Source organism: Molothrus aeneus, chromosome 9 (assembly GCF_037042795.1).
Source record: "Molothrus aeneus isolate 106 chromosome 9, BPBGC_Maene_1.0, whole genome shotgun sequence".
NCBI lineage: Eukaryota > Metazoa > Chordata > Aves > Passeriformes > Icteridae > Molothrus > Molothrus aeneus.
This window is the reverse complement of record NC_089654.1, coordinates 12,067,608-12,095,166: the sequence shown is the minus strand read 5'-3', so window position 1 is coordinate 12,095,166 and position 27,559 is coordinate 12,067,608. Positions and strand designations below refer to the sequence as shown.

Sequence of the window (27,559 nt, the reverse complement as noted above, 5' to 3'; positions counted from 1 at the left end):
CCACACATTCATTTGTTCTCCCATTAAAAGAACCAGATGCTGCCCAGCAGTTGATAATTTCACTTACATGTATGAAGGCAGTATCAGAAAAATCTGATAGCTTCTCATCCCTGAATTATCAGACAAAGACAGAACCAGCTATACAGCTGGTGATCCTCAGTGAAATAAATACCAAAAGATGCAGGCATACATGTGTGTTTTGGGCTCATACTTAGCCTCTGTATTCAGAATGTCTGACACAGAAAAACTCTGTAAGAACAGCCTAATAACCTCAGTGTTCCCTTCAATTTCAGAGCAGAACTATTTAGCAGAACACTGCAGACTCCAGTGACACTGATCAGGAACGTGACTGGCTTCTGCAAACCCAGCTGCACACAGACATGGTTTAACAACTTAAATTTCTAAGAAATATGCTTAACTTTAAGCAATAAGACTTAAAGAATATCTGGAGTGCCCCACTGACTGGGACCTACTTGTATTCCACTTGTTCCCAACAATGGGAAAGAATGAGATAAGAATTCTTATAAAGTTGTACTCTATATAGAGTTCTTCTGAATCTTTAGCTCACTAAATAAGACCAATTATCAAACTTAAACCAGAAAAACAAATTAATAACACTATAAGGTTGCCAAATGCATTAGTAACAATACATTAATACTTGAATCATAATGCAAGTAATTATTAGAGCAACCTGACCAGTGCCAATCACCTAAGCTATGTACATTCTTTACTATTCAAGCCTTGCTTTATTTTCCCTTACTCTGGTTTACCACAGATAACTAATACATTGACTAGACAGCAACTTTAACTGCATCTGTTTGAGCAGCTGCTAATCAGTGCCAAGCCATGTGGAAATATGCATACATTTACCTTTAAATACTCACAGCCTTTCTCCATGTAGAACAAGGGCAGCTTTAAATAGCAGGAGAGAGAATAAAGCCTGGTGTGAGCGACATGTGCTCTTGAATCAGTTACACCACAGCTCTTTGCTACAAAACTGGATTATTAGGTAAGGTGGGACATGGGCACAGTCCAGAGAGCTCACAGAGAATTAGAGACAGTAATTTATTTTAAAAACACCCTGTAGTTTGAACCATCAAAAGGGAAATCAGACACATCTCAAAGGCAGTTACTTTTTCTAAGAGTTTTAGCAATTAGCTGCACAAATGGAAGCATGAGAGAAAAATTACACATAAATAATAAATTTTACTCCCTCCATTGTTATTGTTCACTATTGCTATAACTTTCCACAAAAATTAATTTACTCCCACATAGTTTCAACTTCAAAGCATTTCAAGCTGAAACAGAAGTTTAAGAAAATTGTAAGATATTAAAAGGCCATTAGGAATGAAATGCTTACACAACCTACTTGAGCCTTCCAGTTATAGGGTAAACAATTAGAAAAAAAATCACACTCCAAACGAAATGCTTGGCAAAAATATGTACTTTTAAAATAGTTTTTTAAAAATTGAAAAAGAGACAATTGCAGTTGCCCACATATTGTAAAGAACAAGCAGAATTAGTTGAGATGCATTTTGTGTTAGGAGGCCTGAGCAGGGATGCACAGGAACAGCTAACTGAACAAAGTCTGGGAAATAAAATCATGTTGGTGGATTGTGGCTCCATTATAAACAGCTTTTAGAGGACCAGCTTGTATTTCATTTGAAGAGAAGTTCCCAAGGGAGAGAGACCTCTTAAGAGAGGAATAATCTGGTCAGAAAAACGAGCAAAGGTGATTTTTATAAACAACAGTTAAGTCCATGTCAGACAAGCAAGTTTTAAATGGAGAAGGCAAGACAAAGCATGGCAAGAGTCAAGAAGTGAGAGAGACAAGGGCAGAGACAGGACTTTTGGTGTGGACAGAAAGAAGACAGGGCTCAGGGATGCCATTTAAGGGAAAGCAATGGGGTGTATAAATAGCCTGCACTGCTGGATCTAATGGCAAAGCTGTTGGGCAAACAGTAATGAGAGTCCTCAAAAACCAGAAACATTCTTTCTCATCTTATTGGAAGTGCTTTTGGAAAAACTTCCAAGCTAATTGACCATAGTAAGTGACCTTGACTTCTCCATTGCTGGGTCAGTGAAGAGTAAAATAGAAATTCTTGAGCCACTGTTGAAAAGATTTCAGTTTCTAGGATTAACATAAAAATACACTCCATGTTAGCAAATAGCTACAAAAAGATGCATACTACGAATAGCAATATTTTCCAGCAGCAGTAACTTCACTGCGTGTCTATGCAAAGCTACTTTGCATTTTTAGTAGAGTATTGCCAAAACTAAGAGTATCACTGAGAAAGCCAAACATTATAATATTTTTATAGACAAAATGTTCGCAAAAATATTCTTGCTTCAGGATTAGATTGAACTTCTAACCAATCTTATTCTATTCAAGAATTGTACCTAGGTGCTTTGTGATAAGAAAATTTATGGACAGCCATTTAGAAAGGAAGTGTTATTAATATTGGACAAAATGCCTTTAAAAGGAAGATTTAAATATTAATGATTAGGGAAGACATACAATCCAATTCAAACATTGGCACTTTGAGTATCTCTTGGGTGTCAGAAATAAGGAGTTGCAGCAATAAGCTGCAATATGAGAGACCTCATGTTTTAGCAGTTACGAACTCCAACAAAGTGAAATAGCTAAAAATTATGTTTAAAATGTGCATTATTTTTTTTAAATAGGATTGGAATAACTTCTGTGGGCTTTTCCTCAGACTTAGAAATATGGTTTTCTTTCCTTTTCCCTCATTTGTTGGGATGAATGCATTTTCACACTCAGAGAAAAAGCTGCTGTTTTCTTTTCGATTTCAATCCTGTTCCACTAGAAAAATGTTAGGGCCTTCTCCAAGAAATTAAGAAATTATTTAATGGAAATTTATCTTGAAGGAACAAAGCAAGCAAAAGTTTCCAAGCTAACATAAAAAGTCACATGACTCTAAGTTATTTTATAGCATTATGTACTATAAAAGTATGTAATAAATATAAAAGAGCTCACCTAAGTGAAGTATTACAAACTGCTCCTTATTGGAGATTAGGAATTATAACTAGAAATATTTATTGTATATAGGCAAATAAAATACACTCAAAATAAAATTTTTCCAATAACATTTAGAGGAAGGAAGAAAATACAGGCTGTAGATATTAATCCATGGATAGGAAGACATTAGAGAAGTCTGCGTTAATAAATTATATAAAAATGAGTTTTCAACAGCTTCAGTGATTATGCAAAGATTTCTGTTGGTTTTAAGAGCTGCTGAAGAAAAGGTTCCTAATATGTAAATCAGTTCTCCAAACAGTTTTGAGACTAGGTTAAAGGCTGTGCTTATTCTCTCCAAAATGCCAGGCATATCTTTGAGTGTGAGAAGAAAATTAAAAAAAGAAACAGACAAACCTTTCAACAAAATCATCCAACAGCACAGACCTTTGTGACAGATTTTACTGTGGTAGCTCAAACACTTAATTTGTTTTAAGCTGTGTAACTGATACACAATAAAAGGTAAGTATTATAAAAATAAAATGTATTAACTCTAAAACATTTTATTATTGTCAAAAAGTTTAAGGGCCAGTATACACAAGTCATCATCAGTTTGAATGCCTGCATTCCTTTTTACAGTAGAAATTAAAATAATAATATGAAGTATTAGGAATTTAGCACTGACAAGGAACCCTACAATTTGAGAATTTTCCCCTCTGACCTGAAATTCTGCTCATAAGTAAAGCTATTGTTTCTCTCCCAACTCTTTGCATTCCTCCCAAGTTAACTCGACTAACATTTCAGTCTGCTAGAAAAGTTCTAAACAGGAAAAAAAAAAATGGAGAGAGCTTTCTTCAAGGGCAGACTACTGAAAGTCCAGGAAGCTTTTAACCCTCTACACACCTTTACATTCATCACTCAGAAATAACAGGATGAATATTTTGTTTCCCAGTTTTGTGCCAACTTCCTCCTTTCTGACAGACTGCAGCCTCATGGCTGCCTCAGGACAGCCTGTTTGTAGGCTTTCCATGCTGGTTCATGGTACTAAAAGAGGCACAGCATAAAAACAATCACAGTTCAGCCCTACATATTTCTTTTATTTTCATGACCAGAAGTACTTTTTCTACAGAAATCCTATTTTAGCTCACTGATTTATATGATAATACTCAAAGTCCGGTGGAGAATGCAACAACAGTGAACACAGTGGCATTCTATTATTTCATCTATTTAAAATGCAAGTCTTTTCCAGGGTGGTATTAATAATTTATAACTCAAGGACAGCTTACCAAGTTGAAAATTATTATTTGCAATTATTTTTATTATTATTATTCTTAATAGTATTCTACTCACAGGGAGAAAACATAAATATGTTTGTTTTTTTTATTTATACCTCTGTCTTCTGCACTGCTGAAAGCTGAATATTTAGAAATATCAGAAGTAGCTGTCATAGCAGGCAGAAGAGAGGCACTTCAGGCACAGCACATGAAGAAAGACAGTGGCTGCAGTGCTAAGCTCTTGTATTCCAACAGGCCCCCAGGTAACTAATTCCTCACTCTCCCTTGTGACACGTCTCCACAGCCTCCTCCAGAAGGCTCCTGCTTGGCAAATTGTTTATCATGCACAACCAACTTAAAATAGTAAGAGGGATCACAAAGTGAAAAGCAAGTCTGTGGTATGATTTATCAATGGCAGCACTATGATCTAAATTTGATTTGGTAGAGGGAAATGTTGGGAAGAGTAACATTTAAAGGTTTTGGGAAGGAGCAGTATCTCTGAACCGTAGATAAATAGCAGGAGAGGGGTTTCAGGAGCTCCAGAAGTTTGATAGAAGAATTTCCAGAGAAAGCCAAAATTGAGAAATTGCTAAAAATTTTCACCTCTCTAAGTTTCCTTCTGAACAAATTTGGAGTTCCTTATAAATCAAATTATAAACATCTTCCATTCTTATAAGGAAGAACAATAAGTGCCTGTCAGGCATTTATGTAGCACTTGATAGCATCTGTCCAACTGTCAGAGCCTCAACTCCAGCTGTGCCTGATCACAAGCACTTCAGGCAGAAGAAACAGAAGAAAAATCCACAAACCATACCTAACCATACCATCTTTCCTATGTATAAGAGAAAAAAAACAGAGCTAAACATTCTGTGATTATTGTAGCTGGTGAACAGTTGAAACCCTGAAGCACATGAGCTGGTTATAAATGTTTTTAACGAGCTGTGTCATCACAGAATGGTTTGGGTTGGAAGGGCCACTAAAGACCTTCTAGTTCCAACCCTGCCAACACTAGATCAAGTGGCTCAAAGCCCTGTCCAGCCTGACCTTGAGCACTTCCATGGATGGGGCAATTATGAATTAATATATTAAGGACAAAGGATTTATCTTATTCACTCCAAGACTCACAGAAGAACGAATAATAGTAGCAAGGGGAAATACTTAAATGCCAGAAAGACCACACTGACCATTTAACCCCAGGTCTGTATCTTCCTCTCAAAGAATGAAACATCCCTCAAAACAGCACTAAAAAAAAAAAATTGCCTCTAAAGTGAGTTGAGGATAGCTTACTTCAGAACTTCACTTGTTTCACTTGAACAACTAGAAATTTGATCTAGTTATGACTCTGACAACAAGGTCTACAAGTCCCCCAGCACCACATACCTTTTCCATGTGTAAGCAGCTATTCAGAACAAGTCAGGCACCCCTCAGTGTTTTCTTCAATAAGGAGCTGACATGCTCAACATGAACCATGGATTACCTTGTTTTTCCAAAACATGGAAAATTTTTATGGCTTGTTTTGAGCTGTCTAGAATCTCCAATCTTCTGAAATATGACCAAGAGAACTGGACACAGCATTCTAAAACCACACCAACCCAAGACTGCATCTCTGCCTCTAGGCTGCTGCTGTTCTTTGCACGCAGCCAAAGGTTAGAAAAGTTTTTTTTCTGCAGCAATGTGCCAAGAGCTTACACTGATTATGACGTGTAATTTTACTTAAGTGTTTCTTCATGATTTTTCTTTTAAAATCTCTCACTTATATGTACAATTCATACCTGCCAGGACTGGTAGTACAAATGTAGTTTATTACTATTTAAAGAGATGATTCAGATCTTTACTACTAATCTTTGCTTTTTGTTCATTCAATACTTTAAATGCCCTAAATTATAAAATTTTATCAACTTCCACCTCTACAATGATTTTATAATCAATTATATGGTTGATAAAATTACAGCATTTAACTAAATATCTTCCCTAAAAGGTAAATATTTCTTTTAACAGTGGGCAGAAATATAAATAAATGTTCATGTCAGTGAGCTAAATATTATCACCTAATTTATGCTATACCAATTCACCAAACTGCAGATCTCTCAAAAACCTTCAGTCCAAGAAAACTTACCTGCTTTGAAATTGTATCAACTGGCACTATTTAAATACTGTATTATTTTGGCTGAGGTAACAGAACTGCAAATTAGCAACTCTTGTTTCACAGGCATGACATGCTGGAGATTGTTCCAAATGATTGGGAAATTGCCCATTTATCTCAAAATCTTAACAAACAAACAACTCCCATTCTCATTTTCCAAGATAAGTGAATAGTAAATGGTAGATTAGGATGCTTTCTTTATCTAATTTCTTTAAGAAGTTTTAGGTATAAATCATCCAGAAAAACATCTCAGCTACCTCTTTTGCCACAAATTATAGTCATTCCCACAAAGCATAGGACCCTCCACTTTTGTTTCTGTTCAGAAATGTAGTTTATATTTTGCAGTAGAGTATTATTCTTATTCTTAGTAGTGCAAAGAAGGCTGTACTATCTTTATTTCTTTTGATCACTGGGATTTCATAATTTTTTTGGACTTGCTTATTCTTGTGACTCTTGAACCCTTCAAGGGACCACAAGTGCTTCACAGGAGATTGTCCTTCTGATTTTTTATTAAAACATTCTGAAAAAGTGAAGCATCCTTTAATATACTTGCTGTTCAAGTCAAAAATTCAAGAAAGATAATGATGAAAAGCTCCAAATCCTGAACACAGAAAACAGTATTCACTAAACCAGTTCATTACTTTTTTCCTCACTCATCTGGGCCAGTACAAATAAAATTTAAATAATAAAGTAACTCAAGAGATCACAAATTATTTCTACAAAGAACATTTGAAAGGAATCAGATTCTCAGAACATTCTTGGTAAACAAGAATTTAGTTATCACATCTGAAAAATGAAATATTAATTGTAAATACTCCCAGGGTAATCAAACAAAATAACTAATCACATTGAGCATTCACATGAAGTCCTTTGAGTACCATTTTATTAATTTGGCCTGAAGACAGAAATCACAAATGAAATTCTAATTATAATGGATATACAATGCAACTTGACTAGATGGTTTCAGATACCAAAATGAAAAGTTCAAATGCTTTTTTGCTTTAAGGGTTACATTTACAGGTGTATGCAGACAAGTCAGAAAGCAGCTCTGAGCCAAATGTAATTCCCCCCTTGTCAAGGCTGCGTTCGGCCGATGCAGGAGAGGAGGGCCAAGAGAGGACAGCCCAGCACTGCCACCTCGTGCCAGGCAGCACGGCTCCTGCCAGACTGAGCCAGAACGTGCTCTGCCTTTAAACTCTACACTCCTTGGAGAACAGATGCTTCATCTTGAATTATGAAAAGGTACAACAGCATCCATCTTTAATATCCAATTCTTTCAATAAAAATAATCAAACTATCTGTAGTTAATCAGCATGTCAGGCAGCACCTACTCATTATATTTGCTGTTGTAACAGCTTAGGCACTCAGAACTGATATATTTCACTCACCAGAGATAAGACCTTTGCTAATGGACATCTGCTTCAGATTAAGTCTTTCTAGTATAATTTTCCATTTTGGTAAAAAAAATTATTACAAAAGCATATCAAATGTCATAGTTCAGAAGATGCATAAAACCTCTGAACACCCATGCTATAAAAAGGGTCATATATTCTTCCTGTATAAATGTTTAAATACTGACAAGTTACAAAGAAGACAATCTCCTTTCAATCCATTGTTATCTAAAGTAGAACCACTTCATCAAACAACAACATAATAACATAAAGAATGTGATTTTTTTGTTGTTGTTGATTTACTGATAAATATAATTTTGCTCAGTGGATATTTCAGTCCTCTGCCCAAGAGCCATGATTACAAACAAAAGGGATGTAAAGTAGCAGTACTCACCAATATCATTAGCTAGAGCAGCAGGATCAGAGACCCCAAGGGTGGCTTCAAACTCTTCCTGAAGACGATAAGCTCTTTGAAGAAGAGATTCAAGCTTATGAATGAATTCAGCACTAATGATATCCTGCAAGAAGACAGACATTAGCAGCTTTTCTATTTGCTTTCAGCCTGTAAGACTCCTTTGTAAAATCCAAGGATATTAAGCTTTCAGAGAACAAACCATGACACATTAATTTCCTACAAACCACACAGGGACACTGTCAGATGAAAACTTCAACATCCACAATAGATACACTTTTCAGAACATACACATATTTTATTTAGAGTAATGAAAAAAAAATCTAAATTTAAAAATAATTTTAAATTATCTGTGATATTTGCTGCACTAGAAATAATGAAAGTAACACATCTGTTTATTTCAAAATAGTTTTTAGCATTTTGTTTATAAGAAAGGAGGAAAACAAAGTTTAAGCACATTGTTTGTGAATATGCACAAATTGATTATTTTTCCCTGAGACATTTATCTTCGGCAAGCAGATACTCTCTCACATAATCATAAAAGAAAGAGAGGACCCAAGGGATTATGGGCAGGGAAGTTGTCTGCTTGACAGCTCAATAATACTGTCCAGAAGCAAACATTGATGCATCAACAATTGGCAAAAGATAAATACTGTTGGTTCCCTTCCCATGCCCTCCTCCAAATAAGTGAGAAGAAATGAACTCGGATCTCCTTTAAATACAATACCACTAAACTGGAAATCAAATCACTTGTCAAGTTTGGTAATTGAATTTGCAAAGATTCAGGTAATCACACAGAACAAACTGTCAGGGCAGCATCAGTAGACGACAGATGGGATGTACTCACTTCTACACTTTCTTCTGCAATTGCATCTCCTGCTCCCAGCTTAATGGAACCACAGATGGCCTCATCTTCAACTTGCCTGTTACGAAAAGTTAGAGCCTGCTCCCAGCGCCTCAGTGCCTCCTCAAACAGCTCCATACCTAGGGTAGAACAGGAACAGCTTCAGCTGCACTCATGTTTTACAGACACAGGAAAATATGTAGCTAAAATAAGCATAATTATCAGAGAGATGTAAGCTGAAACAACATCACTTCCCAGCCTATATCAGTATATACCCAGTACATATTTACCTTCTTTTTGTGTAAAGAAACATGAACATTTTCCCCATGTGTCAGGGCTTGATTTTAAGGATTATTACTGCAAATAGTGGAGGAAAAAGTGTTATGGAAAACTAACTTTAGATCAAGTATGATTTCCTTATTTTATGGAAATGTTCTCAGACACTTGCCAACAGGACACTGAGAAAGAACACAGTAGTATTTTGTGTCACTTTACCATAAAGCCAAGAAATAATTTACATACATTATAAGCCAATGCTGAATATTCTTATTACGACTTACCCATCAAATACAAATTTTCAGGTGTAGTCACTGGAATATTGACAAGCTTAAGGTCATCTTCATCTGCTTTATCCCAGGAATTAGAATTGGCACAAGCACAACTGTGACAAGAGGTGGCACTCTGAACCTTGAAAAACAAAAGAGTACCCTTAAAACCCTTAAAACGTTCCTGCCTGAGTACATTACATCCAAGCCATCTGCCTAGAAACTGCTTTTACACTGTGGTAAGGACAGTGGCTTCTCAGCATCTCTAGTTGCCTGTGCAGGTCATTCAGGAAGCTTCCTTCAGCTCAGTGAAGCCTTTAGATGCATGTCCAATACAAGTTAACAGACATTCAAGAGCCTTAAAACATTTTTACTTACCGAGGCCAGGCTTTGAACTGAACCAGAGTATTTACTGAAAAGTCCTCCATTTGCATAGATACAGGACTGAGATCCTTTTTCCTTGGCAGAGCTCAGAGAAAGAGTCAAGTTTTGTCGACTGCTGGAACAACTAGAACCTAGGAGACACATTTGTTTTAAAGCTCTTGCAAACTCAATATTGCCTCTTGTGCAAATCTATCAAGAATTGCATTTACTCTTTTCAATAAAATCCAGTTTAGAAGCAAACAACAATCATTCTTTTATTTATAGTTCTACTTGAGAAACTACACTAGAATTCACTGTCTGTAACAATAACTATGCATTTTACCTTAATAATTTGCCTATTCTATAAAAAAGCAGATGTGAATTTCTCCATATTGAGATACACATGTAAGAATGGCAAAACCCATTGTTAACATACTATTGATAAAAAGGGTTTTAATCCTGGTTCATGATTAAAACTTCACCTTTGACAAGAAGCCCAGCTTCTTTATAAGAAAGATACTGTAATTTTGTTTCTAATTTGACAAATTCAAAATTCAAAGTCTAAAAATTTGAACCAACTCAGGTGTTCAATCCTATGGAGATGATTAGAGGGATGGAGCATCTCCCCTCTGAGCAAATGCTAAAAGCTGGGGTTATTCAGCCTGGAGAAGGTCCCAGGGAGACCTTACTGCAGCCTCTCAGTACTTGAAGGGGCCTATAAGAAACATGGGAACAGACTTTTCAGCAGGATCTGCTGCAATAGGATAAGGGGTTATGGTTTTAAAACTAGAAGAGGGCTGATTTACATTGGATGACAAGGAAGAAAGGTTTTACAATGAGAGTGCTAAAACACTGGAATGGATTGCCCAGAGAAGTCATGGATGCTCCATCCCTGGAAACACTCAGTGCCAGGTTGGATGGGTCTATGATCAACCTGGTCTAACTGAAGATATCCCTGCTCAATGCAGGGGCTGGACTGGATGAACTTCAAAGGTCCCTTCCAACCCAAACTATTCCGTGATCAAAGGAAAATAGTTTGATTTACTACTACAGTTATGCATACTCATTCCCTCACACAACGTCCTTTCCTCTCCAAGAAAAAAACAAAAAAACCCCAACTTGAGGGTTCCATGCCTTACCTTTTTCTGAAGCAGCTGCTTTGGTACACTCTAATACAAGATGAGCTGGCTCCCATGGTGGCACTTTCTTGTTTTTCTTTCCACGTCTTCTTTTAAAGTGATGGGCCAGAAAAATCACAGATATTGCACTCACTGCTGTTACTGTGAAAAGTTTCTTTAACCCCGGGGAAAGCTTTATCTGAAAATAAAAGTGTGATTTAATTGCAAATATACATACTGAGAGACAGACTGCAGCACCAAGAACTATAAAGTCTACTGTAAATCCATAGACTATGGGGATCTAAGCAAATGACTTTCAAACAAAAATTTGGGGTTTTTAAATTTCTTCTTAATGCCAGGACAACGCAGGGCTTCAAGTAAATCTCTATTAGCAAAAAAATACTGAGAAGGAACTTGCCTTTCCCAACTACACTACTTCTTGCACTGTGAAAGAGTGGAAGATCCTAATGCCAACATTCGTCTGTGTTTCAGTTTGAGTAGAACATGTATTTAAACACATTTCTCTAAATTAGGCTTTGAAAAAAAAACTTTACATTTTATTTTGGATCTCTTTCAGTCATAGGTGTATAGGTGTTTAAATTAGTAAATAAGAGCCACATACACAAACAACTTGTATCAAAAGCCATTAACAAAATTTGTAACATGCAAAATAACAAGGAAAGTGCCATTTAACTGGAAACCACAGTTCACATTCATAAAATCTTCTGGAAACTTATGCTGCTTGAGGAACAGAATGCTGGGAGAAAACCAGATCCACAGTCCTCGGGCCTCGTATGGTGTTTGTGTAACACGATTCCTCATACCAGAGAGAGCACACAGAGCACTCTGGCACTCCTGGCTGCTGTGCAGTTGCTGAAGACTATCACCACTGTGCAATGTGAAGAAACACTGAAGGCTTCTCTCTGCACTGAGTTTACAGTCAACAAGTCAAGCACCTTTGACTTGTTGAGAACCCTGCCCTTCCTGGTACCATGCCTTGACTGAGGTCTACAACTACCACTGTACTCCAGCACCAACACAAAGCTTACAAAATTTACAAGACTACTGCATTTCACAGAAAAGAGTTAACAACCAAACACCTGACATTAAAATCTCTAAGATCACAAAATTAAATGTTAACACATTGCAGTTTCAAAGAACTGCAAAAGGATTTTTCTAAATTTGTGGGTGCCTACAAACATGATCATAGATTGATTAACAGTGAAATGAAAACCTCTAAAAAGAGGAATGTTAATAGCTGCACATAAGGGAGTTGCATGTGGTATTTTAAAAGGACATGAGTATGCTGCCACATGAAAAAGAAAAGAGTGATCTTGCAGTGAGAGTTGTGAAGCATTTAATATAAAGAAAAAAAGTGGAAATGAGCATATGCAACTAAGACTGAGAATATCTTACCCTGGTTTTATATGCAGTAAAAGCAAAGTACTTATAGGGAACTGTGAAATATGACATGGCTTTTGCTTTTAAGTCTGTAATTCAATACAGTCATATTAAAGACCTAGTTTGAAAAGCAGTACTCAATACTGTTATTCAAAGTTTAATGATAGTTTTGTTTAGCTTGTAAATACAAAAAAAAATCTACAAAAAAAAGGTAATTTGAAAATTTTGATATCTTGAGAATCACTGCACTGTTACAAAATGGAGATATACAGACACTGCAGGTAAAGCAGATGCATGATGATGTATTAAGTATTTATTAGCAGAAAAAGACAAAAATACACACTTATTTTACTGCAGTGTTATAAACAAACTAAACCCCAATGTATTCTGTACAAATTTGATTCACAGTCATAAGAGTACATACAACACTACAATAAAATTTAGATAATGTATTTATTACCTGGTTAAGAGAATAATACCAGGAAAGGGGAAGATGAAACACCCGTAAAGCTACTGTCTTCAGAGAAAATCGTGTCTCAGTAACAGCTTCTTCTGACATGGCTCCTTCTCTCCCATACCTCATTAAGCGAAACTATCTTGAAAACAATCACAGATGGTCTCTGGAATATTCTGGCAAAAGAAGGATACATACTACGAAGATGTAAAGGATGCATAACTATGGAAGGATGCATCCTTCCTAAAAGAAGGATGCATAACTACACAACAGAAGCCCAGGACATTTTTCTTCTACAAGCTCAAATCTCTTCAATCACAAGTACATTACTTGTTGGATTGATGTTTTTGACTAGAGGCAAGACTTAATGTGGAGACAGCAGATTTGCTGGTTCAGCTTAGGCCCCGTTTGTCCAGCTGCTGTGTGCAGATGTGCAGCTGCACAACGCTCAGGACTAGGCAGGGCTCGGTGTGCTTTCATTAGCGGCCGCTCCCATACTACATACAGCCTCTAAGCCACGCACGACAACAACCCTGCCTCTGAAACCGCGACTGTTGGAAGAACATATCTACCGCCCGAAAGAATTAAAAGATTTGTGAGCAGCTAGAAAAAGTTTATCTCATTCAGCGCTTCGTTTATTTGCAGATACACCACGAGACACAACCACTACAGCCTGACGTAATCTCCCCGACGCAGGCACACCTCTCTCACTCCCCGATGCTGAACACAAGGCGAAGCCTCCGAACCGCGACCCCGGCACCGCAGCCGTGGCACGGCGGGAAGCGATGGAGGCCGCGGGGCAGAAGCCACCTCCGCCCACACCGCCCGAGCCCTCTCCAGCCTGGGCAGCCCCGGCTTCACGGGCGGGCAGCGAGCAGAACCGGGCGGGCAGCGGGCAGAACCGGGTGCCCTGCGCGCTCCTCAGCCCCCTCCCTGCACCCGCCCGGGCCAAAGCGGGCGCCCCTCTCCCCATACCCTGGCCGGGTCGCTACAGCTGCCGCACTCAGTTGTCACCTACCTGCCCGCCGAGCACCGGGGCACGGGCAGCTCCCTCCGCTCCGGCTCCGGCCCCGGCGCTGCCCAGAGCAAGACGGGATCCGCTTCCGGCAGAGGGAGAAGCGGCGGCTGTCGGCCGAGAGGAGCCGCTACCACGTGAGGGAAACCCGCGGCGTCAGAACTCCGCACCCGCCATCTTTGCTGCGGGCAGCTCCCGCTGCGGGCAGTCGGGCGGGGGCGGGGTGCGCGCCTGGCGCCGCCATCTTTGTGCGGGGCAGCGCTCATATGAGTAGCTGAGGCTCTCGGCGTGGCCATCTTTGTGCGGGGCAGCGCTCATATGAGTAGCTGAGGCTCTCGGCGCGGCCATCTTTGTGCGGGGCAGCGCTCATATGAGTAGCTGAGGCTCTCGGCGTGGCCATCTTTGTGCGGGGCGCGTCCGCGGTGGCGTCGCGGCAGCCGCGCCCGCCCGGCCGCGCGTGTGCGGGGCGGCACCGGCGGAGCCGCGGCCCGGGCGCGCCCAGCTCCGCCACGGTAGCCCCGCTGCAGCGCCGTTGTCCCCGCAGGCAAGGGCGAGACGCGGGGCTGGTCGCGGCCCGGCTGAGCTCCGGGATCCGTGCGCGGCGCATCCTCCCGGCTGCTCCGGTAAGAGAGGAAGGGCCCGCTTGGGCAGCGGCGCAGGGTTCGGGCTGGCGGGGGCTGGCAGCGCGGCGGGCCGTGTGTCCGGCTGGTCCCACAGCCCGAGGCGCGTTGGTGCGGCGATGGCGGCCGCCCGGGAGCCGTCCCGGCGGTACCGCAGGGCTGGGCGGGGGACGGAGGTCGGCGGTGCCCGGCCCGGGGCAGCGGGGCCGTGTGGGGCGGGACCGCCCTCACCCCGGCTGGAAGCGGCCGCAGAGCTCCGCAGGTCCCTGCTGAAGGTGCAGCTGTGCGGCAGCGGTACCGCGGGCACCGCGCGGTCCCTAAAGCCGGTAATTGAGCGATAAATGGCCCCGTTCGCTCCCCGAGTTACCCGTGCGGATGGATCGTTGGTATGAGGGCTGGAACTGCCTGCGGGAAGAGTCCGGGCTATCACCTAGTGGAAAATCACTGTAGCCTTCTCCTGCGCTCAGGCAAAGCCCGAGTAGGACAATCCTCTTAGAAATAGAGAGGTTAGCTAATGGGTTTCATAGTTAGGATTTAGCGTGGTGGAAGAAAGAAACGAAAGAGTGGCCTGTATGCCCTGAAAGCCAATATAAAATGAAAACTGTCTAACCTTGTAAGAGGATATACCCTCAACTCCAGAATATTTTTAAATGTCTTTCTCTGTGGGAACAGTACTTAAGGGCAGAAAGGAATGTAATGGAAGTGACTTATCAATTTGTGTCTTGCTTGAGTGGGTAGCTCTTGGTGCCTGAGGAGAAAGAGCAGGTACCTTTGACCAGGTTTCTGAGCACATTTTTGTCATTTAGTAGGAAAATACCAGGTTTTATGCTAAATAGATATAAAGTAAGTTCTCTACCAGTACTGGAATTGGTGGTGTCATTTTTTCAAGAAATGCGATGCACTTCTTTATTGTTGATAGATTGAACAAAGATAAAAATACGGAGGGATGGGAGATAAAATTTAAAACTACCTATTGATTGATGAAATATAAAGGAACTTAGGTCAAGAAATAGGAAAGATGAACATTAATTTGAAGTTTGGTAAAAATGTCATTCATCTACAAAAGTAATTGAAGGAATTTCGGTAAAGTCTAATTAAAACAACAGATTTTTAGAAAAGTGATAAAAAATGTATCTTAACAACTGGTATATGCCTAAGGCTATCACTTCAGTGGGCTTTTATAGCTCTGAGTGAATGCTGGTGGGTTTTTTCTGAATGTGAAGAATATTAATATGGTAAGTAATTACTGAACTTCCAGACCTCCTTAGTATTCTAAGTAATTAAGTGTTCAGGTACAAAGTTGCACTCTATGTCACTCTTGCTTTGTTGCTATAAAATATAAATAAATGTTAAATGAAATTGTTCCAGTGCATCACTGGTAAAATAACCATGAGTGCAGCGAAGAAGCCTGAGCTTACAGATTACTGGTTTGAGATGCTGTTATTCAGAGCTGTACTGACAAAATAATAAAAGCCTGTAATGAAGACACAATTGCTGCTTCATGTAATTGATGTCTTCAGAATAATCCTTTTATTCTTAAAATCTTCCATCAGCATTCCCTTACTGAACTCTGTAAAATGATCTCTTAAAACAGCTCCATATTTAGCATATCAGTGGAATACATAAAACATACAATTGTTTTTTTCAATATCTGTTGAAGTGTTAACTACTGTAACTAGGCAGATGAAATCATTAATCCAAAAATTTTTCAAATAATGTAAAATTTGTTTTGTTTCTTTAGGAGATATTGGGTTCCTTATATGACCCAAAGATAATTTTTGAGATCAGGTGAATTCCATAGTGTTTGATGGGGGTTTTCTGTGGGTGTGATAGGCTTTCCATGGTAGGCACCATACAAGTCTGTGATGCTGTGGAATTCTACTGAATAATAAGCAGGTTGCTGGTCATGATGCTTTGAATTACAGTCCACATTTCTCTGAAGGCTCAATTTTGTTCTTCTTGGGGAATGCAAAGACTTGTCAGGAACACAAAAAAACCCTCCAAGACTGGACTTGAAGAGAATTTTTTCTTTGAAGTGTGAGTCTGTGCATGCTCAAAGCAAAATTCTGTTGATGAGTCCTACTTTGGAGCATTAATTGGTTCAGTTCATGGGATGGAGTAGTATGAAGCATTGAGACAGGTGAACTGCAACCTCTGAGGGGAAGCAATGGAGAGAGCTGGCAATGGACTGGGAGAGAAATCCTCTCCCAGACCTGTGGGAAGCATTTGTTGAAAACCTTATTGCATGAGTGTGATCACGAGTAGTTGGTGTGGAAACAGGCTGAGAGAGCTGGGGCTGATCAGCCAGGAGAAGAGAGGGAGACCTTACACAAGAGACTTGGAGCAGGACTTTTCACATGGGCAGGGATAGGACAAGGGGAATGGCTTTGAACTCAGAGGACAGGTTTAGTTAGATATTAGGAAGAAATTCTCTGTTGTGAGGGTGGTGAGGCACTGGAACAGGTTGTTCAGAGAAGCTGTGGATGCCCCATCCCTGGAAGTGTCTGAGGCCAGCCTGGATGGGGCCCTGGGCAGCCTGATCTAGTGAGTGGCATCTGTGCCCATGGTGGGGGTTTGGAACCAGATGATCTCCAAGGTTCCTTCCAGCCCAAACCATCCTATGATTGTGTGATCTCCTTGGGATCATGAAATGGAGATATGCTCCAGCTTCAGAACAGGTGTATAACATGGAATGTAAGAGAAACTATGAATCCTGTTGGATTATTTTGGGCTTTTTTTTCAAGTACTGAAAATGCAGGAAAACAATTTTTGGATGACGCCAACGCAATGCAGAAGCTGGTGTAAAAGCAGATGTGATAATGAGCTGCAGGGAAAGAAAAGCAATCTCTTCACATAGAGTAGGAAGTGGTGAAATGGAGGAAGGTCACTGAGCAAGGGAGGGGCTACCCTGGGCTGGCTAGGACTTAGGTGAAGGATGAGTCATGGGTTTGGAATTAATTTTACAGTTTTAGACTTTTAACATAAAATTCTACAAAATGTGTTTCTGCAGCTATGTGTATTAAGCTACCAAGGTTATGGCAGAGTTATCACAGTGCTGCAAGATGGAAGGAGGTGTGTAAAGAAATTGTTAACAAAAGGTGAAAGAATGGCCACTCAGCTTTGTTCATATAATGACACGTGAAGAATTTGTAACATGAAGTACACTCCCACAAGAGATGCTATGCACAGGAATAGGAACCACATCCACAGGGACATGAGTTTGAACAGCTTTGGCCTTTCTGATCATTGTTAGAAGAGAGATGCAGATTGCACCAAGAAACAGAAACTGACATGAGCAGAACTCCTGGGTTTGGGTTTGTTCAGGACTGCAGGTTTGGATTTGTGGAGTTTTGTGTGTGAAAAGTTAAATACAAATTAAATACAAATCTGGCAGCATGAGATGAAGTCTCCATTCATTGCTTGTATTACTTGTAATAATGCATTCAGAAAGCTTCTGCCATAAAAAAAGCCTAAAGCTTTACTAATCCATTATATCAGTCTTTTTAAAGCATTTGTATTAAATCATCTCACTGCATTTAACGTACTCAGGGCTTTATTTGAAACTCACTTGTCCTTTTTAAACATTTTAACAGACCTTGCAAACTGTGGGAGATGTAACATGCCTTCATGTTGCCATTTCTGTTCTGGAAGGGAACCTTGCAGTTCAAAGAGGAATTGCTAATATGATGGAAGTTGAGGAGGTTTGGCTTGAAAAACTGTTGCCTTATTTGAAGTGTCTTTCAGTAACAGTGCATATAGATTATAGTCAGTCACTGAACTGAGCAAGTGCTTCTCCAGCTGGAGCTTATGTTTTAGAATAATGCATTTTAAATGTCATGCCACTGGAAGAGAATTCAGATCTCATCTGGAAAAAAAATCCTAAATGATTTTAAAATCCTGTAGTATTTTCAGTCTTGCGAGATAAGTTCTGAAATACCTTATTGAACAACTGTTAACATGATATTAAAAAAGACTGAAACATTTATACTCATGAGTCTATATATACAATTCTAGATGTAATAATTATACTGTTATATATAAGGAATTGTTTATATATAAAAATGTATTTAAGTGTATATGCATGTGTATACATACATGCATGTAATAGGACATGAAGTATCACATATTATTCCATAGCAAATAATATGTAATACTTCAATAATATTACCTGTGTAACAATGTTTATAGCAATAAAACAGACTATTTATACACATACACACACTTATATAGAAAAATGACCAAAGGGAGCTGAAATGGCTCTTGATTCAAAGGTATCTTACTGCAAGGCAACAGAAGGAAAAAGTAAGTCAGACATGATAAGCTGAAAGTTTACCTGGGAGTGTGTCTGAGATGCCCATTAGGCAAGGTTTGATTTCCCCACTCTGTCAAAGCTGTAGGGTGCTTAATATTGAAATGAGTGATTGGTCCTCTAAGTGGAAGGAGCAAACCTAAAGCTGCCAAAGCACACAGGCAAAGTGGAAAGAGGTGTTGATAACAGTGCTAAAGGCTGCAAACAGATCAAGGAGGGTACATTACTGAGTTGAAGTTTAGTTGCAAGGCTTGATAAAGGAGCGCTACATTGGACAGATATTGGGCAGAATAATTGAGCAGAACAAGTTAATTTTTTTTGGCCTTTAGAGAGATTGAGTCATCAATAGTAATTGCTTAAGTGACAAAACTGAAACAAAGTTATTGGATAGTCCCTGTCTGAATGAGTCAGTTGGAGTATTTATATAAAAAGAACATTACAGAGTTAGAATTTTTATTTTCCTTCTGTTGTTTTCTATGCAACTATTGAAATAATAATAACAAAGTGATTGTATGTAGCATTCTTTATTTCTGATAAATTTCTATGTCTACACCAGAGACCTTGGATGGGCAAAGAGAGCAAGGTAGAAGTGTTGCTGAGTGTTTAGTGCTACATGTGAGTCACAAGTTTGTCTCCTTTTGATATATAATATGTCTGAATCTAGAATGTGTCTTTGTAAATAAATAAAACCAAGATAAAGTTTCTCTATCCTGTGATAAACGAGTCTTGTGTTTCTGCAGTTCAGCCTTCACAGCTTTAGCAGTGTTGCAAAGATCCTTTTCCAGAACATACAGGCAAAGCCACTGCCAGTCTAGGTTGGCTTGAAAACTAATGTATATAGCATTTGGGTGCCATGGCAGAGTGCAGAAAGTTAAATAATTGACCCAAATCACCTCTGCTCCATTCAGAATTCTTTTAGTTTGACTTAGAAGTCCTTGGATTTCATTTTAGAAGTCCTTGGATTTCATTTTAGAAGTCAGCAATAGTTTTGGGCTATTGGAGTCTCTTTATAAAGTTGTTTATACTAACTTAGTCTAAAGAGGCACATTGTTTTAAAAGTTATGTATATGTTGCATATTAGATATCTAGTATTGCTGTCTAGTCTAAGGAATTGGGTTTTACTCATTCTTACTTCTCTTGACAGGTGATTCCCTGGTGTTGAAAATTACAGCTACAGCATCTCAGAAAATACAGCTTCAGCCATGTCATCACCCAGCAGCAATTGCCCACACCTGGAATCAGTTGGTGAGATAACAAAGGAGGAGTTGATACAGAAATCTCATGTGAGTTGTAGCAATTCACTTTCTTGCTATCACTGTTAACTGGTCAGGGTTTTAGGTCCACATTTTAGTGTATTATTAGTTATAAGGTGCATTTAAGTGTCAAGCATGGATAAAAGCTCCTCTGCTGGAATAGTAGGGTTTAAATAAAGTATGAGAAGAATTGTGGGATTGATGAAGCTGCAAATCCATTTTTCAGCACTTAAAGAGCACCTTTGCCACAATTGATGTTTTATTGGAATCATTAGTTAGAGTTATCAGAACACCAAGCTGAAGTTCATTTTCATTGCCATTCAGACTGTCAGTGTAATATAGCACAACTGACTTCAAGTAGAAACTGTAACAAAGAAATTTATGCTTGAGTTTACTTGGGTAACAGTTCTCTTTTTTAATGGAGAAGCCACAGTATGAGAAGCTTTCCCTCCCTGAACTCTTGGTTTCAAACTAATATTAATAACGGAGCAAGGAAGATCTTGTAGCTCATTTAAGTAGCTGGGAGGTGATAAAAAGTGAAAAGTTTTCTGTCCATGGTGCTTAATTTCTGTAAGAGTTCTTTTGCTGCTGAGGAGTACAGTGTTCTCCTCCTGTTGCATCTTGTTTCTGTAAACCTTTGCAGGTAGTGTCTGCATGAAGCAATAGGAATTTACTAAAAGTTCCATCACTATAATTTCTTTTTATGTTAAATTCATAGCAAAGACCAATTATGAGGGTTATTACATGTGATAGGGTGATATTTATGCCTTACTTAGAAAAGCAAGTTTTGGTTTAAGATGAAAACTCAGAGATAAATCTGAGATTTTAGTCAAAAAATATGCTGATCTTGAGATAATGGGAAGCAAAAACTGGATTTGTTATCAAAATATCCCTTTTTAAAAGCTAACTTTAAAGTCTTAAAGGTATTAATCTGCTACGAAGCTTTACAGTATTTTTTCTCATTTTGTCTTGAAGTTGTGGTTTACTGGTCAAAGTAAGTGAAATAAAACTTGCTTTTGTGTTGAACTTTAACAGGGCACTTGTCAGGACTGTAAAGTCAGAGGACCCAACCTTTGGGCATGCCTAGAGGTAAGTTGTTCTGTTGTTCTGCAGTAGAGTAGTTTTCTAGTAAAGATAAAGTTGGTAGAATTTTTTTAAAGAAAGATCTGTAATGAAGTTCTTGAAGTTAGTTTGTTTAGCTTATCATTGAAAAGCAAAATTTCTTCTATAGTTCTTTATTTTTTAAATTATTTACCTTCTATCCGGTACATACTTCTTGTAATTTAAGAAGAATATGCTTAAAATGATGGTTTTTAATAAGAAGGAAGATAGCATATTAATGTTTTTACTTGAGTTATGATACTTTTTAGCTCTTAAGTTTTGAAGGATTTTTTTTTAATCTTTTCCCTGGGTTGGTAGATCTAAAAAATAATATATTATTCCTGAGTTAATTAAATTACTTTTTATAAGCCTTTCTTAGCAGTTGTAGTCATAACATCTAGTAGTAAATGCAGACATTTTACAGAATAATGCATACTCTGACTTTTATTCTTAAGGAAAACAAATAAAAAATTCCTTGTTTTGAAACTTGCATAATCTTATATGAACATTCTCCTTACTTTGTACAAATTTCATACAGTCTTTACCCTGGGTATAGCTCTGTCATAAATATGCTTTTGCCTGACTCTCCTTGCTGTCTACAAAAAACTGTAATTTTCACTGTGTTTAAAGAAAGTACAAATATGTTGCTGAGGGATCTATGATCCCAACTGGAAAGCATATAGTTAACTTAGTTTTTAAAATGTCTTGTGAGTTCTTTGGACTTTTTGCAGATGTTTACAGAGATTGAAATTTTGCCCTGTAGGCTTGACTTCATTTAATGGCAATTTTTCTTTAAGTACTGTCATAAGGATCTCTAGGCTAATGGCCCCCTCTAAGTGTATGTATGAGCATCTTAAAATGCTCTTCATTTGTGTCCTTTTAGGTGGACAGTGGTAACAATTAAGAGATCATCTTATTTTGCTCCTTCTTTCAATAACAGACATGAAGGGGGACAGAAGCAGTGTTTAATGTCTTTTGTTAGATGGCCTGAATTTTTAACTATGTATAAACAAACCTCTTGGGAGTGGGGAAGAGGTGTTCAGGGATGCATCTACCTGGCAGGTGGGAAAATGCTGTGAAACTTAAACCAATGTTTTGTATTTTTCACATAGAGCTCTTAGACTATTACTGAAAAAACTAAATTTTGTACTAACATTTCCATAGGAGAGTCTTGTAGTTGCAGTAGGACTCTTAATGTCATGCTGTGATGTTTCTCCTCTTGGATGAATTGGCATCTTGTCTTCACCTTTTTCAGTAGAAAAACCTGGTGAGATCCCAGCATGTAAACAATCTGCAACTTATCAAAGAGCTGTGATCATTTAATATAGAAATTGGCCGTGTTGAGCTACTATTTGATTGCATAAATTAACATGCTTAGAGTTACACAGATAACCTGCTGTACCCTCCTGTGTGATTGGCCTGACTCATGCAAATGAGGAATTAGCAAAAATTGCTTGAAGATCAGCAGCTGCAAGATTCCACACTCGACTCAGCCAAATATATTTTGCAATGAGCAGGATTAAAATAGGCAATTATTTTGCATGTTATAACTGGAACATGGCAAGTTCTTAGCCATATAGTGCTGGAAACTTATGTAAACGTGAAGAGCCTTATTAGTTGCAAAGTAATGCTCTGATGAGTAGGCACTGCAGATAGGGACATGCAGGGATTTTTGTATAAACATGTCTGAGGCTGTTGCCATTCAGTATTTCACTACTCAGACACTGGATTAACTTTGTGTTTTCTGTAACAATATTTACCAAATAAGGAATTGTAAAAATACATGTTGTCAGTAATATGAATAAATATATCTAGGAATTGCCAAAAATATTATATTCTACACATTGCCCATCAGTGTGAGAAGTTGAGTTAAATCTTGCAGCATTCTTTTTTGCTTTAAGTGATATTTATTTCACTGTTTTCTGTGCATGTCTCTTGGTTTGTGTAGGACTCAAGTCCTACAAGTTTGAAATTTGAGTGGATTTAAAGGGACTGGCAGTATGTTCCTATTCTGTAAACCTATTTGAGACCACGTTTTAATTCTCTATACTTCTGTGTATCTTGCCCAACAGAACAGGTGTACGTATGTTGGCTGTGGTGAATCCCATGATGATCACAGTACCACCCATTCCCAGGTATGTGTGTTTGCTGGTAACACAGTTCCTTGAAGCAATGGAGTTCAAGAACTTTAATTTCAGTGAAGTCAATAACCTATGTTAGCTAACTGTGTGGAGGTTTGATTAGCTGTAATTGTTTTTCATGTTACAGAAGTGGATCTTGCTAATTTAGGAATATGTGAGTTTGCAGGTTCTGTGCAGCTGCATAATTATGCAATTCTTCTAAAGAAGATGGTACAAATAAAAAAAAAAAAAGACAATTAATACTGATGATTTTCAAGATGCACAGATGAAAGACTTACTGAGTACCTCAGCTTATGTCTAGTACTTCACTACTTCAGTCAAAATTTCTGGGACTGTGGCTGCCTGATTGGTAGGAAAAGGAAAGTTGCATTAATGGGCAGCTGAAGAGGTGCAAGATAGGGAGTATAAATTACCAGAGAGAGGTGCTTTGTTTCTGCAATATGCTCCTTGTTTCAGATGAAGAAACTGTAGGCTGAGCTGAGCATTTGCTTTCCTGCTCTGTCCTGATCTTGGATCCAGCTTGGTGGGAGCAGTGGAGTGTGTGCACTCTGTTGCCCAGCATGCCAGGTTCTGCCAGGGCTGGGCAGCTTCTCTGCATAGGTTTGGCTCTAAACTCACCGTGTGTTCTGGGCACACACGTGTGCAAGGGCAACACTTGCCAAAACAAGGTATTCTGGGCACCAAGAGGTGGCAGTATTATAAACATGTCATTTCTGAGTTGCTGATTTTGAGACTAATGAAAGTCTTGCCATCAGTTTACAGTTGGTCAGTAAATGCATCTAAAGTTCCACACAGAACAATTTTTGATCCCTACAATTACTGAAAAACCTTGGTGAATATTAAAATGAAAGAATAGTTTATACAGGGGTTTTACAAGAGGTATGTGGTGTTATGACTGGGTTTTACCACCACTCCTGATTTTTTTTTGTTTTGTTTTGAAACAGGAACTTGAGAAGAAGGAGTATTTATACAAATAGGTAGTGCATTAATGTAAATCTATATAAATACCTTCACAGGTTCTTTATCAGCTGTTAAAGCTGAATCACAGTTCTAAAGCCTTTACAAGAGACTGAGAAATGAGGTGTTTCTAGAGTAGTTGGAGACCAGATGGTCCCTGAATTTCATGCAGCAAACCAGTTGAAATAAACATTGTAGAGATGGTAGCTCCCATTGTGGCTAGTTACAGATATTCCTTGAAAACTGGTTCATTGTGAATTGTAGCACTTCTAACAAGAATAAGAAGGCTTTCTTCTTATTTTTTTAATTACAGAGAGGCATGTTAGATATTGCAGTGTCTTGATTCTGATTGCATCTTATTGCTAGTTTGAGTGATTGTACTAAAAATGAAAGTTTGTGTTAGAATTTAGTAACTGAATTGTTCTTTTTCAATATTCTAATGTGCAGACTTGTTTCATTGTTGAAAAACCTAGAATTTTGAAATATCTATTCTAGCTTGCATGTAGCAGTATTTAGTCTTTCCCAGTTTCTGAATCCCAGTTGTTGTTTTTATTCTGTTTCAGGAGACAAAGCACTGTCTAACTGTCAACCTTACTACTCTCCGTGTTTGGTGTTATGCCTGTAGTAAGGAAGTATTCCTGGACAGAAAATTAGGATCTCATTCTCCACTACCAAGTACAAGATTGTCTCACCAAGGACAAGAAAACAGTGTGCAGGTATTTTTTAACCCAAGGGAGGAAAAGCAGCTGTAGTTTGGCAGTAAAAATTATGTTTTCTCTTAAGTGAGAGAGTAACTTTTCCTCCATTCTTGTGGCTGAACTTTCTGTTAATTCCTCGATATTTTCATAAAACTTTTTTGGCTTTATTGGCATCAGTAGTGTTCACTCTGATCTTTTTTTTTTCTTAGATAAGTGTTGTCTTGGAAAAAGTTACACTACAATTGTTTGGAATAATGCTTGTAGCTGAAAAAAGAAGTGCTATTTCTTTATTGTGTGTGTCATGTAGTTACATAAACGTGACAGGTAACTAGGTTAAAAGTCACAAGTAGAAGTACAGTATTTCTAAATGTGTTCTGCTTGAGACATAGAGCAGTAGAAGATAGATCATCATGCACTGGTTGAACAGAAAGATGGGCAGTTTTTCAATCTGTATAATATATATATTTACTTCAAAGTTTAGTATTTAATATTAATGTAATCTAATCATTTTCTCAAACTGCCAGCAGCTCAATTGGAATGTCATGACTGGAATTTAAAAAATTCTGTTGTCTAAAAATTCTTGTCACTTGATATAAAGTTGAGTTCAGACTTCTGAATTTCTGTTCTATTATATTTAACCTTCTTTAGTTTTCCAAGGAAACAGGTATAATAGGCAGAAAAATCAGTGGAACTTAAAAAGTTTATGAAGCATTTTGTTCAGGATTTTTATTTATATGCTCACAAAAAGAGCCTGTAATTCAATAAATGGCTGCCTGACTACTAGTTTGTTTCTCTATTTGTACATTTTTCTTTCAGGAGTTTAATTTGTCTTCATTAACTGTAGTGAGCCATCTGGTGGCACATCAAAAACACCTACATGAGCTTAGGTGATAACTCCTGCCTTAGCTCTTCCATGCTGGCTGCTTTGTTATCCAGGGGGAAGAAATGCCATCCCTGCCTTTGTTCTGGTTCTTCAGCTGTTGTTATAAAAATCACTCAGGGATCTGATAACAAAAACATGAGGGAGTTCTTAGTAAACCTTCTGAAGGTACCTGTGAAATCCTGGTGTTCTCACTTTGTGCAGTGAGATTTCAAAATACATTCACAGAATTTTCCAGTTCTAGATTTGTTGGTAAAATTACACGTAAGCTTAATTAAGTGGAAAAGTGATTAATTAAAGTAAATATTCTTTTCCTCCTTTTAAGGATTTTAAAATACCCAGTAATCCCACACTGAAGATTCCATTGGCAGCTGTATTTGATGACTTAGATATAGAAGTGGAAGAAGATGAATTGAAGACCAGAGGTAATAAAAGCAAAACCCTGTGCATTATTTTTCTGCTCCAACTCAGGTGTTTATTTTTAGTTTTGTCTTTCTTGCAGCAATCTTTCTTACCTCCAGAGCAGAGGCTGTTGCCTGAGTTTGGCTATTGCCAGAGCATGTTGGAGTAATGTTCAGTGCAGTTGGTATTGTAGCCACTCTGGTTCAAGTAGGCTGTTGAAAAATCTGTTCTACTGGTTTTGCCTCTTCGCCCTAAAAGATTCCTGATTTAAATACTTTCCTCCATTTTGAATAATCCTTTTCTGAGCCTGTAGTATCCTAGTGTGGGGTTTTGGTTATTTGTTTTCTCCTTGATGTAATTGATTTCATGTACTGCCAAACTTTCTCATATCAAAGACTACCCCACCCTAATACTAAATCTAGTGTAAACATGAAAATTAGAGTGATGAAATCCTAAGCAGCAAAGCTAATCCCAAGCAGTGAAGCTTTAATCTTTCATTTCATAAGAGAACATAATAATTACTATTTCTTTAAAGCCTCTAATTATTATTGATCATTCTAAACACTGTCTGTGTATTTGATGGTAAAGAAAATATTGCTAAGTACCATTTTTTCAGAACAATATGACTAGCAGATTGTTGAGCTGTTATTTTTGAGATACCATTGCATATGTCAAGGCAGTTTGTTTTCCATCAGTGATGAGAGAAAAGTTATTCTGATTTATGCATGTGCCACTTTTGGCTGGGCAAGAGTTAGTTATCTTCAGAGTAGCTGCTATGGGGCTGTGTTTTTGGATTTGTGCTGAAAACAGGTTGATAATGTAGAGATATTTCAGTTATTGCCTAGCAGGGCTTACACGCAGTCAACCTTTGCTGTTTCCCACACCACCCACCAGGGAGTGGGCTGGGGGTGTACAAGAAGTTGGGAAGGGACACAACTGGGACAGCTGACCCAAGTGATCAGTGGGATAATCCATAACATGTGGCATCCTGGGAGAGGAAGAAGGGAGTTTCAGAGTTAGGGTGTTTGTCTTGACAATTATTCATGATGGAGCCCTGCTTTCCTGGAGATGGCAGAACACCTCCCTGTCTGAGGGAAGTGGTGGATGAATGCCTTGCTTTGCTTGTGCAAACAGCTTTTGCTTCACCTGTTAAATTGTCTTTATCTCAACCCATGAGTTTTTTCCCTTTTACAACTCCCTGCCCATCCCAGCATTAGGGAGTGAGTGAGCTCCCTAATGGGTGTTGAGTTGCCTCTGGGGT

At 38.5% G+C, this 27,559-nt stretch overlaps 2 protein-coding genes across 7 annotated transcripts in view; one reads left to right on the top strand and one right to left on the bottom strand.

The window, feature by feature from the left end:
- The window catches only part of MIGA1 (mitoguardin 1), a 33,663-nt gene extending 19,615 nt beyond the window's left edge, over positions 1-14,048 (bottom strand). Inside the window, exons 1-7 of the mRNA XM_066555829.1 lie at positions 13,941-14,048; positions 12,929-13,098; positions 11,089-11,266; positions 9,965-10,101; positions 9,602-9,728; positions 9,045-9,181; positions 8,180-8,303 (exon numbers count right to left, since the gene is read on the bottom strand). Coding sequence (XP_066411926.1) covers positions 8,180-8,303; positions 9,045-9,181; positions 9,602-9,728; positions 9,965-10,101; positions 11,089-11,266; positions 12,929-13,051 — 826 coding nt within the window. The 5' untranslated portion in view covers positions 13,052-13,098; positions 13,941-14,048. The remainder of the gene's footprint in view (positions 1-8,179; positions 8,304-9,044; positions 9,182-9,601; positions 9,729-9,964; positions 10,102-11,088; positions 11,267-12,928; positions 13,099-13,940) is intronic.
- Positions 14,049-14,404: 356 nt separating this feature from the next.
- Positions 14,405-27,559, top strand: part of USP33 (ubiquitin specific peptidase 33) — a 35,577-nt gene continuing 22,422 nt past the window's right edge. For 3 of the 6 annotated variants that reach the window (XM_066555375.1, XM_066555374.1, XM_066555370.1), the window contains exons 1-6: positions 14,405-14,560; positions 20,011-20,149; positions 21,155-21,208; positions 23,293-23,355; positions 24,882-25,034; positions 26,222-26,321. In XM_066555375.1, the coding sequence (XP_066411472.1) occupies positions 20,069-20,149; positions 21,155-21,208; positions 23,293-23,355; positions 24,882-25,034; positions 26,222-26,321 (451 nt within the window). In that variant the 5' untranslated portion in view covers positions 14,405-14,560; positions 20,011-20,068. Of the gene's footprint in view, positions 14,561-16,322; positions 16,346-19,422; positions 19,482-20,010; positions 20,150-21,154; positions 21,209-23,292; positions 23,356-24,881; positions 25,035-26,221; positions 26,322-27,559 lie in introns of those variants that run through there. The other 3 variants (XM_066555372.1, XM_066555371.1, XM_066555373.1) reach the window with 3 other exon arrangements.